At 43.3% G+C, this 15,837-nt stretch overlaps 1 protein-coding gene across 1 annotated transcript in view; it reads right to left on the minus strand.

The window, feature by feature from the left end:
* LOC134445466 (calcium-binding protein 7) overlaps positions 1-15,017 on the minus strand; it is a 51,531-nt gene extending 36,514 nt beyond the window's left edge. The window contains exon 1 of the mRNA XM_063194535.1: positions 14,522-15,017. Within this exon, the coding sequence (XP_063050605.1) occupies positions 14,522-14,630 (109 nt within the window). The 5' untranslated portion in view covers positions 14,631-15,017. The remainder of the gene's footprint in view (positions 1-14,521) is intronic.
* Positions 15,018-15,837: the final 820 nt, after the last annotated feature.

A 15,837-nucleotide genomic window follows, 5' to 3' on the forward strand; every position in this document is an offset into this window, starting at 1 on the left:
CCTGATTCCAGTCAATTTCAGTCACCCCCCCCCCACACACACATACACACATACACACATATCTCCGACTCCAGGCATGCTGTCTCTCTCACTGTCTGTTTTTCGCTCACACACAAACACCCTCACACCCACTTGACCCCATTGTGTGCAACACACTAGAACAGTGTTTCCCAACCTTTTTTGTCTTGTGTACCCCCTAAGCCTTTTCATTGTGCCATGAGTACCCCCTAACGCATGTTTTACATCCCTTTTTCTATTGCAGTGTGACTATGCTCCATGCATTTGTTAAAATTACATTTTTCCAAGTACCCCCTGCAGTGTGCTTGCGTACCCCTAGTGGTACACGTACCCCTGGTTGGGAAGCACTGCACTAGAACACACTTGTGCGTACGCATGCATGCACGCACGCACATGCACACACACACACACACACGCACACACACACGCACACGCACACACACACACGCACGCATGCACACACAGGCACGCGCACACACACACACACACACAGGCACGCGCGTACACACACACACGCGTGTGCACGCACAACGCGCACACACAAGCACACACACACACACCTCCGCCTGACCTCGTCCTCATCCTCACAAAGAAGCTAATCTGGAGTTGAGCACTGCAATCAGGAAGGCAGAGCAGTGCAGAGCTGAAGAGGAGTGCCGTGCAGTGCGGTGGCCTGACATGCATACTAAACAAACACTTTGGCTCATCACTGATGTTGATGAAGCTTTGTGGTCAGGTATTGTAGGAATGGTCTGTGGGCTAGAGTACTGCCAAATTTGATCTTTTCATGAATATTTACTAATGAACTCATTTTTACTAGTACGCCCAAATTACAGTAGGTTCTGCAGCTGAAATGTTAATGGTGATGGTGAGTATTCATGAAAAAGGTTACATTTGTGAATGGGGCGCATGAATTCTGGAGATAAACTTCTACAAATATTACACAGTGCACCTTTAAGTTTGTATTGTGTTTCCCTATCAGTATCAGTGTTTTGTATGTTTGACTTTGCAATCAGGAAGGCAGAGGAGTGCAGAGGAGGAGTGCAGTGCAGTGGGGTGGTCTGACATGCATACCAAACAAACACTTTGGCTCATCACTGATGTTAATGAAGCTTTGTGGTCAGGTCATGGGAGTGACGTCCGTAGGTATGGTCCGTTAGCTAGTGTAGTTGGGAGGGACATATGACATGGTCGTTTCCCAAAATGCAATGTAGTGTGTTTGGAGGCAGCCGTAGCCTAGTGGTTAAGGTGATGTGCTTTTGGATCAGAGGGTTGCCGGTTCAAATCCCACCCTTATCTCACTCCATGGCTGAATGCCTTAAGGCACCTAACACTGCTCCAGGGACTGTAACCAATACCCTGTCTAATAACAACGGTAAGTCGCTTTGGTCAAAAAAGTGTCAGCTAGGTGTAATGTAATATTAATTTTCAAAAATGTTGCTTCTCCATCACTTTTTGGATGTTTGACGTTGGTGTGGAAATATCAGATAACCTTCCCTTGCCCTAATGCTTTCTCTGTAAGACAATAATTTTAAATAATTTTCAAAAAGATTTATGAAAATTGCATTTAAATGGCTTTCATTTCTTTTTTGAAAACAGCTCTTCATGTGGCCCATGGACACTGTGGCAAGGCAGGCACAGCCACGAGGAAGGTTTGTTTATTTGTTTGCATACCAAACAAACGATTTGGGTGATAATTATGAAGTACACTTGGTCATAGGAGTGACGTAGGAATGATGCATGGGCTTGTGCAGGGACATGGGGTCCACTCCATTATCCACAGTCTCATCCTCCCTTGTGCTTGTGACCTTGTCGCCTCCATACATCATTGACGATAGAAGTTTAATTCGAAATCTCGCAAAAGCCCAAGCCAAAGGTCATTTTTTCATGTTAAATCTGAAAATGTCCCCCAAAAGGTGTTGTGCCCAGGCTGACAGCAAGGACATTGTATTGTTTTCTCCACAGAGGCAGAGCGTCAGTGAAGTGCAAGGCTGCAAGCACAAGTCAAGGATGGGAGTTTGATAAGGGAATGCCAATGGACCCATGGTCTGTATCTCCACTGAGGCAAGACATGCACTCACTGCCATCAGGACAGCAAGAGAGCCCATGTCTGGCATGCATACCAAACAAACAGCCTGGGTGATAATTACTGATAATGAAAGTTCCCTTTCTCTGTCATCACCTAATGCCTCCGTTAAATTTCATTTCAGTCCAGCAAGTGGTCTGGTATCCGAAATACAAAAGAAGAAAAAAAAACAGAAAGTTCACGTGGAGCGAATTAATCCGAATGCTATGAGGGTAAACAGTTTAGTTTGTGTGAAGTTAAATGCAGTTGAAGGTGAAGATTGTGCACATCCCAGGTTTCAAAACATCATCCTATCCTTCCATGGAATAACAAAAACCATGAAAAAAGGATTGTAAGTGTGTGGACACCTCACTCTAATAATTTTGAAGTTAAATGCAGGCTTATCCTTATACCGCAAGGCCACATAGTTTCCATGAAGTGCAATTACACGATACAATACAATAACACATTAATGTCAGTTTTCACTGAAATTCATGTTGCATCCTGACGAGGACTTGTTTAAGTAAGGACAAGACATACAGGCAACATCATGGGACTATTGCACATTAGTGCCATGCATGTGGGGCATAGAGCACCATCAGACAAGCAAAACATGGAGCCTGACCCCTCAGTAGCCCCCACCAACAGTATCATACACAGGTATAGGCAGGTCTGCCGACAGGTGGGGACAAAGGGGTATGTTGTCTCGGGCCCAGGGAGATAGGGGGCCCAGAATTGCGTCCCCATTACATTGTATGTATTGTGTAGGGGCCCTTTCATATGATTTTGTCCTGGGCCCAGGGAAAGCTGACAGCGGCCCTAAGTATAAGATAGGGGACACAGATCCATGTAGACATACATACATCACATCCATACAGACGTACATAACATGAGGACAATTTGCATGCATGAGGCTAGCTGGTCATGGGAGTGAGGTGTAGAATTGGTGCATGGGCTGGTGGTGCAGGGACATATGGTATGCTCTGTCGGTCTACTGCAGCAATGCATACTGATTAGTACTACAACAAATATGTGAAAGCAAGGATTTTTTTGTATTTTATGTTATTTCATTTTATCTTATTTTTGCTGAACAACAACAACAAAACAAATTATTTCTTCTTATGAAAAATGGCAGGGCAGTAATGGATTTAGATTTACTCCGAGGCAGGAACAGAAAGCGGCAGGCAGGAGGGAATTCTTCTTCTTTTTTCTTTTTTCTTCTTCTTTGCCGTCCTCTGGCTTTTTCTGTTGGAGTTTCAAGACAGCTGCCAATTCATGGTAGAGGAATCTTGTCGTCTTCTTCAAAATAGCACATGTACTGTGGGCAGCATACCTGATGCACCAGACATTTACTTCATGGAATAAAGAAATACCTCTCTCTCTCTCTCTCTCTCTCTCTCTCTCTCTCTCTCTCTCTCTCTCTCTCTCTCTCTCTCTCTCTCTCTCTCTCTCTCTCTCTCTCTCTCTCTCCCTCTCTCTCTCTCCTTCTCTTTGCAGGATGGCTATTCCTTTTCTTCTTCTTCTTCTTCTTCTTCTTCTTCTTCTTCTTCTTCTTCTTCTTCTTCTTCTTCTTCTTCTTCTTCTTCTTCTTCTTCTTCTTCTTCTTCTTCTTCTTCTTCTTCCTTCGCCTCTGCTAGGAAGCATATGCTGTCTACGCTCACTCAGTGACGGCAGACTCTGATGTGTGGAGATCAGAGAGGAGAGGAGAGGACTGGGTTGGCAGCTACAGTGTGAAGAGAGATCAGGCTTTCTGCACCTGAGTCGGATGCCAGGTTTCTAAACAGAGGCTCCAAAGAATCCCTTATGCATGAAAATGAAGAAGAAGAGGGGGGAAGTAGAAGAAATTGGTGTCCAGCGACCAAAAAAAACCATCACACTGGCCGGGACAGGCTTAGTGTGTGTGTGTGTGTGTGTGTGTGTGTGTGTGTGTGTGTGTGTGTGTGTGTGTGTGTGTGTGTGTGTGTGTGTGAGTGTGTGTGTGTGTGTGTGCGTGCGTGCGTGCGTGCGTGCGTGCGTGCGTGCGTGCGAGTGCCTACTTGCGTGCATGTGTGCGTGCGTGCGTGTGCCTACGTGCCTGCATGTGTGTGTGTGTGTGTCTCTGTGCATGCATGCGTGTGCGTGCGTGCGTCCATGCCGCTGAGTGTGAGTTTCCACCTCTCCCACAGTGTGAGAGAGGAGTGCCTGTCATGCCTTCACATGTCAGTGAGTAGCAAATTAGATGCAGCTGCGGGGAGAGAGAGGCCTGGGGGACAACGGGAACCACACCTGCACAGCAAGCCAAAATGCCAAGAGCAAAAAAAAAGATTACTTGGAAACAATAAAGGTATCGCACACCAATGCGCGATTTCAAGGTGCTGGCCACACTTGTGTACTAAATTATTGAAGTAAATAAAGAAAATGCCGCACACTGAAACAAAATAAAGAACATGCCGCACCCTCTGCTGCATGTTTTATTTGTAACAAAGTGACATTTCGCCGCTGGGTCGCTTCATTACAAATAAAACCGGGAGTAGAGTGTGCAGCATTTTCTTCATTTGGTTAGAAAAAAAAAAAAAAAAAACATGGTTCCCCATGGTCCGCACAGTCTCTAGCAACCCAAATGGGAATTGAAAGCAAGCCGCTGCAAATTGAATCAGGCCCCTATCCTCTATACACGTTGCCTTCCGCTCGAGCATTTTAATTGAATTCAGGACGAGACCACCTGATTCATTCAAACCCTGTGCCAATTCCAACGCTGTGTGCATTACAGTTTAATTGATTGTTTGTGATTGCTGTTTATGATCCTACCGTGGGACACATTTCCCCACTGGGACATGAAATTTGCATCAACCAGACGTCCAAGAGAAAGCTTATAAAGCAACACCGCGGTTTTGGGTATAACTCATCTGCAGAAAAGACACAAACGCAAGACTGGGAAATCCGAGAAGCCGTGAAGGATTGGGCTCTGAAGGTGTTTGAGGGGGATGTTGAAATTTGTTGGTATCTTCGTAGGTTTCTCTGGGTATTGGGTCAATCTGATGTTGCAACATTCATGCACTTATGTACCTGCTTTGATTCTGCTGTGATTCAGATGCAGTGTGAGATATAATGCATTGCATTGCATAGAATGAACAAAAAGTAAAAAAAAAAATGTTCTGACAATTCAAAATGGCGGACATGGAGAAGATCCACCTTTTCATGTTCAATTTTCCCAGTCATAATGAATACTCAAATTTGTATGGTGGTGGTCAATATTTGTGAAAAGGGAAACATTTGTGAATGGTCACCATGAATTCTCAAAATAATCTGCTAAGAAATATCACATATTGCACCTTTAAGCCAACTTTTTACAAGCTGCTTCTTTGGAACACAATTCCAGATGGGTTATGTTAGAGTTTGATGACTTCAACTTCCAAATCAGGAAAATATAAGTGTTGCCAGATTGGGCGGTTACGCCCAATTGGGCTACTTGGGATGGCCGTCTGCGGGCAAAAACAGGAAAAAATGGCCATTTGGCTTTTTTTCCCTTCCATTTTGTTGAAATTGGGCGGAATTTAGCGCAATTTTTCGGTTTTTGAGAACCTTTTGGGCGGTATTTGATCAGACACATCTGGCAACACTGCTATTTGCTTATATCCCATTATCTTAAATGTTGTTTGTAGGGAAAACTGACTGCCAAACACTAAACTCTAAGAAGGAGCCAGTACTACCGTACCTCAATTTGAATATGCCAACAGATGGTATAGCCGTTTGAATTCGAGACGATTCGTCTAATGAATTGCTGAGAGGGGACCATTCGAACAAAACGTTGGACCATTCGTAGAAGGCATGGGGCGTTTCGTGCAGTACCTGAGGATTTTTCGTAGAAGACCTAAGGACGTTACGTTCAACCCATGCAGACCTTTCGTTTAACTGGGCAGACGTTTAGTTTAGGTGCTGTTTCCATGTAGCAGGATATTTTTTTAGCAGGGTATTTTTTTCTCCTGCTACGTGGAAACGCAACATGTGGATAAAAAAATCCTCCATTGTAACAAATGCGTTTCAGACCCCTAAACAGGATATTTTTTTCTCCTGCTATTTTTTTCTCCTGCACCTGGATTTTTAAATATCTGCTACGTGGAAACCAATACAAGCAGTAGAAAAAATATCCACATATAAATATATCCAGCTATGAAACGGCACCTTAGTCTGCCTATTTTATTAGCCTATTATTTTTATATTTTATCAAACTTGTGTGCCTACCACCACAATGCAATGAAAACAAAAATCGAACCATGTAGAAAGTGCGTGCGTGCGTCTATTTTTTTTTAAATTATTTTTTTCATTTTAGTTCAGGCTGCTTTTTTTATCATTAGGCCTATTTTATAGCCTATTTTATAAATATACTATATCGTAACGGACTGCCTCTGCCTCCTCCGGAGTGAGATAGCAGAGTTACCCCCTGTGAACTACATCTGTCTATAAAACGGAGTTAATTTCAAATGGCGGGTGAGACTGTCAGGAAGCAACAAGCCGAGAGAGCAAGAGAGAGGGAACCATGAAGTGTGCGCCGAGAAGATCAGCATTCGCAAGAATGCTAAGCCAGACATTGATGTGAGCTGTTCCAAATTGAGACCAAGCGCACAAGTCTGCAAACAAGGGTTTTGCAAAAGTGCACTACTAAAAATAAGAAAAGATATTCGTTGTGTTGATCTGAGTTATTTCTAATGTGTTGGTCACTGATTTATATTAATTTTTGGAAAGGTAAAGGCAGTCTTATTGTTGCCTAGCTGGCGCCCATCTTATAACTTACAATACCGCTACAATATCGACAAAATGTTTTAAAATGTAGGCTTACAACAGTAATTTAAAGGTAAGGGATAATGTATTGTCCACACGTGACTATAAGAAAATATTGCCCTACGGGACGAATAAGACCCCCGATGCCGAAGGCAGAGAGCTGTTATTCCGCTCCGAAGGAAATATATTTCCGTAGTCACGTGTGGACAATACATTATCCCGCTAGCGGCGCAGTACCAGCTGATTTGCTCTAGAGTCGCGAAGTGAAAACTGACTTTCAAACCCACATCGCAATCACCTTCAAGCGAGAGCGCACGCTAGGAAGAATGTTCCATTCATGTTGATGTGGGCAGGGGGAAAGTGTTGCAAGAACATTGGACTCATTCAATATCATTGTGCAAAGTGTGTGTTGCAATATTGTGCTGGGGATATGTGTTGGGGATTTCTCGTGTGTCTATTTTGTTTGCGTAAAACGATTCCACCAATAGTGCAAATTACAAGTAGTTCTAGGCTATGTCTGACAAGTAGAACTACGGAGGAATTCTAACGAAACCTAAAACAAAATAGGCAGTTAGCATATTTAATAACGGCCAAAATAGGTAGCTACCAGCTTATTTAATAAAGAGGCCTAATACAAATAAAATAATTGCTCAAGACTATTGCCTTTACAGTTAAAATGAGCGTGAAAAATAGCTGAATTACATTTTTAAATCAACAAAAAACGTTAGAATGAGCGTTAAAAACAGCTGATTTACATTTTGAAACATTTACAAAATAGGCAGCCTGAAGGCTTGAAGGGATTGGAGGACGATTTCCAACAAAAAAATATAGCAGCCTGAAGGGACGTTCTCTCTCTCTCTCTCTCTCTCTCTCTCTCTCTCTCTCTCTCTCTCTCTCTCTTCCTCTATCTCTCTCTCTCTCTCTCTCTTTAAACCGTAGCATGGATTTAACATGGGTGCATTCTGTAGGCTATGTTTTCCGACACTGTTGTATCTTTTCTGGCTCATGCGCAAACTATTTGTTGTCATTCAGAATCAGAAAAATCAAAGTGTTGGCAGACAGCTTTCTCTTGTTGCTGGTGCTTTGCATTTCATTTGAATAGTGAAGCTATAGGCCTACTCTCCACACGTATATTCCAGACCCCCAGAAGACGGTAGCTAGAAGCTTTCATCTAAAAAGTTACCGGAAAGTCAGAAAACTCGCTGCATGACAACCAAATGTGCTCAGTGGTCAAGACTTCTAGACGCACGCTGCCCTGATTCAAAGCGACAAGGCTGTGCTTGGTCCCGCCTCTCTGTCTGCCCGCAGATGGGGCTACTCAAATAGCCTACTGTTCCAGAAATGTAAGGAGTAGAAAGTAACATAGGCCTACAGATATTTGTCAAAAAAAATGTAACTGAGTAAAGTAACGGCGTAAAAGTGAAAAAAAAGCTTCTCAAATATTGTTCCAGAAATGTAAGGCGTAGAAAGTAACCTAGATAATTGTCAAAAAATGTAAGGCGCAAACGTAAATTGTCAAAAAATGTAACGGCATCAACGTAAAAAAAACAACAACATACCAATTAAAATGAGTAAGTACATTTTATTTATAAAGCACATCTAAAAACAGCAAAAAAACAGCTGATTTAGCCTACATGTTTAAATCAACAAAAAACAAAACTGACCAAAATGAGCGTTATAAACAGCTGATTTACATATTTAAATAAACAAAACCTGTGAAAATGAGCGTTAAAAAAAGCTGATTTACATTTCTAATATAGGCAGGCTGAAGGGACGTTTAGTTCAAACCTAAGGATCTTTAGTTCAATTTTAAGGACGTTTCGTAGGCTTTTGCGGTAGACGGAACGTCCTCGACGAAAGATCCCCTGCCTTATACGAATGGTCCAACGTTTTGTTCGAATGGCCCCCTCTCAAGAATCCATTCGACGAAAAGACCTGTACCCAGCCGTTTTATTCAAATGAGCTGAATCAAAAGCAGTATGACTTCTTTTTTTGAGCTTTAAGAATGTTTCTCTTTGGGTCCCAAAGGTTTGCTTAGTAATACCCTCATGACGGAAACCCAGAGAGAATGTCTCTGAACCAGTGGACCGCAATAAACTCTTGCTTTCTGATAGTCAGAGGACAGAAGCATTGAAAAGATAAAAGAGAATTGTGGAAGAATCACAAGAATCCTTAGAATCCCTGAGGTAAAATTGGGCCAGGTGTTGCAATTGGGCCAGGGATTGGGCCAGGAATTGCAATGACCCTGTTTGTCTGTCTGTCTGTGTGTTTGTCTGTTTGTCCACCCACAATGTTTGTGTGTCGTCTGCAGACAGTGGCAAACACACTGACTCATACACACACATCTGCACACACAGACACACACACACACACACACACACACACACACACACACACACACACACACACACACACACACACACACACACACACACACACACACACACACACACACACACACACACACACACACATACATTCAATGGACCTGGTGTTGGCCAGGGGGGCAGGTTGCCATCTCGAATCACTCTTGTTAGTCATTGGAGTATCTCATTTATTGTAGCGTGTATCAACTGGACTACTGCTGCTACTATGAATCGCCATGACACAGATCCAAACACAAAACTAAAGAGCAACAGCATTTTAGTAGAGTAGAGTGGAGTAGACTAGAGTAAAGTAACTTTATTGATCCCCAGGGGAAAATTAAGGATTTTCTTCATCCCTGTCCAGTGGTACAGATCTCTGGGGGAAACATTGGTCTGCCCAAATTCTCAAGAGACATTAACCTACTTAGCAGAGCATATGTTATAACCTTACTGTCACCAAAAGTGTAATGGCTGTGTCTTAATCTCTTACTTAAGGCTCTCGAGCATGTCATAGCAATGTTGTTATGATGTAGTTCAGTATTTTCAGCAAATAGTGAATAGGCCTTCAGGCGACCCCATCTGCACAAAAAGGCTACTTAACCCCTTTATATTCGAATTTGAATAAAACCGTTTTCAGACATTCACATAACAAAGCATGTTTCTCCCATCCAATATCGACTCAGAATGTTGCATAACCCCATTGCCATCTACAGACGGAGGATGGAAAGAAGACAAAGAGAAGAGGAGAGAAGAATAGACCCATGATAATGGAGAGAGAGAGAGAGAGAGAGAGAGAGAGAGAGAGAGAGAGAGAGAGAGAGAGAGAGAGAGAGAGAGAGAGAGAGAGAGAGAGAGAGAGAGAGAGAGAGAGAGAGAGAGAGAGAGAGACTAGGGTCACAGAACTAAAGACATTGACAGTGAGGGACAGGGGGATGGAGAGAAGACAAAGGGAAGAGGAGAGAAGAAAAGACCCATGATGTGGAGAGAGAGAGAGAGAGAGAGGGAGAGAGAGAGAGAGAGAGAGAGAGAGAGAGAGAGAGAGAGAGAGAGAGAGAGAGAGAGAGAGAGAGAGAGAGAGAGAAGGGTTACAGAACTAAAGACATTGACAGTGAGGGACAGAAGAGGGAGATGGAGAGATGACAAAGAACCAGCAGCAGCAATGGGATGTTTCACAGCGTGTGAACCTCCAGAAAGATAGCAATCACTATTGTCATACAACAACAACAATATTTTTACTTGGGAAGGCGAATAAGCTTAAAATACAAAGCCGCCCGGCAAACAAAATATCTGATGCAAATTTAATGCAATCTCATTTGCAGGACACAAACCTCAATCTTTCTTCAATTCACAGAGAGAGAGAGAGAGAGAGAGAGAGAGAGAGAGAGAGAGAGAGAGAGAGAGAGAGAGAGAGTGTGTGTGTGTGTGTGTGTGTGTGTGTGTGTGTGTGTGTGTGTGTGTGTGTGTGTGTGTGTGTGTGTGTGTGTGTGTGTGTGTGCATGCTTGCGGCTGTGCAGTGTGTGCAGTGTGTCTGTGTGTTCACCATGGACTCTGAGTGGAAGAGTGGAGTTATACTTTACTAGATTCAATCAAATCTGCCCTTTACATCCTGTGATGACACATGCAGCAGGAAGCTCTTTGAGAAGTATATAGTAGGACGATACACTCAACTCACGATTCGGTTCGTATTACGATTTTTGACTGACTTACGGTTTGATACACCCCAAGATTTCAGAAATGTATCTCATTTGAAGCTTGGAAGCACTATCACATCAAATTATATATGGTTGTTTTCTGGACTTAAGGATAACGAAACTTTGAAAAGGCATATCACGATACTGCATCCTCACATCACGATACAGTATCATGATTCTGAGTATCGCGATTTCTCGTTTCGATCCAATATCGTTACAGCTCTAGTATATAGGGAGATGAAATGAGACTCACAGGAGCATCTTGATTCTTGTCGACTTCGCTTCACTATCTGAAGGTCAACAATGTCCTTGTAATATGTGTACTTCAGAAGAGTCAACAGCACGCCAAAATAATGCAATTTCTGACTTTCAGATTAGACAGGCGCGCATACACACACACACACGCACGCACGCATGCACACACACACACACACACACACACACACACACACACACACACACACACACACACACACACACACACACACACACACACACACACTGAGATACAGAGAGAGAGAGAGAGAGAGAGAGAGAGAGAGAGAGAGACAGACAGACAGACAGACAGACAGACAAACAGAAACAAACACACACACACACACACACACACACACACACACACACACACACACACACACACACACACACACACACACACACACACACACACACACACACCTCAAACAAGCAAGGACAAAGGCAGACGAGAGCAAATAAATCAAGAAACAAGAAATAAATCAGCCCAGGTAGAGAAGGGCATGATTGGACGATTGATTGTGGCAGCACAGAAATTATTTCTTGTGAGTGTGTCTACCCATCCAACGAGAACTCCTTTTTTTTGTTTTACACAAACTGCCTTCAGTCATTTAGATTTAGTGAAGATTAGATCAGGTTAGATTAGATTATATTAGATTAGATTACTTTCATTGAACTAGGAGGGGAAATTCACTTTCACAAAACTGTCACAAGCGTAACAAATGTGACCTTAATGCCCTCCTAGACCCATTTTTAAATGCAATACGATGCATACATATTTCACAAATAAAGAAATAAATAAAATAAGACAGCGGGTGTGTTTAAGTATAGAGCTAGATCAGGGATGGGAACCTTTCATGATAAGGAGGGCCAGGTTTTTCTTTCATCCCCACCATTAAAGGGCTACATGACCACGGATCGGACTGTAATTTGCAGAGTTTGAGGTGCTGTTGGTTGCTCACTGACTGCCAATATTGTTTAGAGGGAAATAGAACATTCTCTATCAGCAGTCTACAATATATTGACAAGACAATTAATTTATTTAGGAGTGTTTTACAAAAAATCTGAACAATCTGGGGTTTTTTTTCCATTATGTTTTATCTATGGGCCGCACTGAGTGAGGAGGTGGGCCGCACGTGACCCGCGAGCCTCCAGTTGCCCATACCTGAGCTAGATGATGTGCAGGGCCGTATTAACACACAGGCTAGATATGGCTGCAGCCTAGGGGCGCCCACCTGTCATTGGCCAAAAGTGAAAAATTGCACAATTGTGACAAGATGCAATATTGAAAAAGTCATGTGCCGTGTTGAGTACAGCTGGTAGACATTTTATCCTTAGCTCTTAATTATGACATGTATATGTAAGTTTGCCTTGTGTGGAGGGGGGGGGGCACAGGAACCTGTAGCTTAGGGGCCCTAGGCCATCTTCATCCAGCCCTGGTGATGTGATGTGGTGTTGGTATTTGGGATCCCTGCTCTGCTGCTGGGCATCAGGTGGAGGGAGAATAGAATCCGTCTCTGTGCCATTAGGAAGCTCTATTATGGTGGTGACAGAGACCATATGGTGTACCAGGGGAGGAGACGGCTGCAGGAAAACAAGGGTTTTGTTGGGGCCAAAAGAGACATTTCCTGGGGAGCAAATTAAGGCCTGCAGGCAGCAGCATTAAGTGTGAAGTGAAAATGGCCCCGAAAAAAAAACCTCAATATCTCCCCCCAAGATTAAAACGAGATCATCACAATCATCTTTACGGTGCGTTGGCTAAACTCTATTATACGGCATAAGGCTTTCAGCATCTTATTCATGATTCACAGGGGAAAGCTTTGTGCACAGGATATAATACTTATCTTGCACAGTTGATGTTTTCCCATAGGCCTACAGTAGATAGAAAACTGATTTATATCCACTACGATCTGCATAGCTCCACTAGGCAATGAAATGGAATGCCTGCTGTGTTGGCGGCAATTATCAAATCAGTGCCATTTCGCAGCTGTTCAAAACAAACACTTTGCCAATGACCCATTAAAATGCTGGAGAGACACCCTAAATGCTTATTATCTAATTCTGAGTGTTGGAAAAATTGTAAAAAAAAAAAAAACATTCCACTCCACTCATTATTCAAAATCAAACAAAACCAATCAAACATGAACCTAGTCAGGTGGGGGAGGGGGGGACATTTGCAGGGAGTGATTGAGAAGCATCATGAGTTCATGCCACATTCAAAGAAAATGACGCAAGAGCACTGGAACGAGTTTTAAAGTGGTGGTGCATTTTTTTCTTGATTCTTTCTTTGTTTCTTAACAATGTTACTGCTGCTGCTGCACTTCACTCATTTGTCTGCAGTAAAAGTTTGAGAAGGCCTCGTTTAGGGAGCCCAAAAGTGGGGGTGCATTGATGCACCACTGCTCCCCCCTTTCCGGCACCTGAAATGACAGCAAACTGATGGATAGTCTATATATGCTGTCATAACATAGGCCTACAAGCAGTGGTGTAGTCTATGTAGAACACAGGTATGCGCAGTATACCCACTTCAAAATTTCAGGGGTTTCAGTATACCCACTTAAAATTGATTGATCCATTATTTAGAATATACCGTATACCCACCACAAAAAAAGTAGACTACACCACTGCCTAGAAGCTTCAACTACTACTGTGTGTTACCTGTTCACCTAATCTCATGCTTAGGTAAACACTCATATAAAGGCCCTGCTATGGCCTAACGGTAGGGCACTGGCTTACCCCGCTGGCAACCCGGGTTCAAATCTGGCCAGTCATATGCCAATCCTTCCCCGTCTCTCTCTCTCCCCCACTCATTTCCTGTCTCTCCTCCGCTGTCCAGGCAAAAAAAAAAAACCTTAAAAATATATGTATTTAAAAACACGGATATAAAAGAACAGTGGAAATGATGTATAGAGTGTAGTTAGTTTATGCCTGGCTATAACTGAGTGTTCTCTATTGTCTTTTAGTCAGCACAGAAGCAAAAAAGAAAACACCGTCGACAGTGGAAGACAAACCCACTCAGCGCATACAAGCGCTGTCCATGGTGCTGAAGAACAACAACGCTTCCGTAGGCTTATTGTGGTCTATTGGGAATATGACTATGAGTCATGAACGTGAGATTGCAAGAGAGAGAAGAGAGGAAGTTATGTGGGTTGATGCGCATAAAGCATATGTCCACACAGAGCTAAGCACACGGAGAGCAAAAGAGTCATCCATCTTATTCGCACACCACGCTAACAGGTGGTCGTCGGTATAACGGAGGGTTCTTATTGATGGCATTCTGTGTAAGGTTTCCACTATATGTCGACATCACGCACTCAAAAACACACATACACACACTCAAGAGATGTCAACTTGACATTGCTACTCACCCTCCACCTCATCCTCTGGCAGGGTCACCGGGTCCTTATAGGATAAGATGTCGGGGATGGTGCAAATTCCCCGGTACATCAACGTCGAGGTCACGGCATGCATAGGCATGTCTGCGTTGTAGAGTTTACGCTGCTATACCCAGTTCTTCATAAATGACTTACTGCTCGGATAGCAGGTCTCTCCCACTTTCTTCTTCGCGGTGGCGGAGGTTTGTGTCCATTTAACAACCCGCAGAGGGTCCAGTCCTCGTGCATAGAGGAAATGATAATATGCCGACAAACAGGTACCACCAAATGTTGTCTTGCAACTGTTTATCTCCTGAGTGCATGTAGCCTACCTACAACGTCAAAGTAAAGCAGCCTAAAACTTCGTGAGCTCTGGGTCTGGTCAGATTAACGCTTGCTCTTGATATTGGGCTACTTTAGATGTAACTTTCCACATAAAATATATCACGGCTTACCGGGGGTAAAAAAATAAATAAATCACATTTGCTTTGTTCATGTGGTGGCCACCGATAACAGCTAATCGAGCTCCACCAACAATCCGCAATCGATCTCAGACGAAAGATGTGTCACTCAGAGAGACACACATTGCAACTGCTGCAGAGAGCCCACATCATACGTTGAAAATCTGCCACTCAAGTCGCAGGTCCGTTCAATTAGCAAGAGACAGTGCCATCGATAATTTCCAGCTAATTTCGTCGCAAAAAAAAATCAATATTCTTTCCCTCTGATCACTGTTCTCTCCCCTGTCTTTCTTTAAGCTTCAACGACGAAGAAGCTCTATTTATATTGTAGAATAAATGTTTAAATGACCAAACGGTACTGGGAATTACTGTTAAACTTTCTTTCTAAAATCATCTTTAAAAGAGCGAGATTTGAATTGCCTTGTACTGGTCCTCGCGCCAGTGGTTGGAATGCGCTCTGGCACGGAGTGGTGCGCGCGGAGTGCAGACAGGGTATTTCCTCCCGTTTCCTCGTCTCCTTAGCTCAGGGACTGTTGCTGGTGAGCGTTCTCTCTCTCTCTCTCTCTCTCTCTCTCTCTCTCTCTCTCTCTCTCTCTCTCTCTCTCTCTCTCTCTCTCTCTCTCTCTCTCTCTCTCTCTCTCTCTCTCTCTCTCTAGCCACCTCCATTCATTCTAATTCTCATTCCTCTCAGCGCACGTTACAAAGCCTTGTCTTGCTATAGCAGCCTGTAGCGACACGTGCTCCCCCGGCACCTCCTGAGCTATGAGGAAAAAGTGATTAATGATCTCGCGACACACACTGTGGATGATTTCCCTTCTCAGCACCGGATATAAAACGATGCCACATCTA

Source organism: Engraulis encrasicolus, chromosome 3 (genome assembly GCF_034702125.1).
Source record: "Engraulis encrasicolus isolate BLACKSEA-1 chromosome 3, IST_EnEncr_1.0, whole genome shotgun sequence".
Classification (NCBI taxonomy): domain Eukaryota; kingdom Metazoa; phylum Chordata; class Actinopteri; order Clupeiformes; family Engraulidae; genus Engraulis; species Engraulis encrasicolus.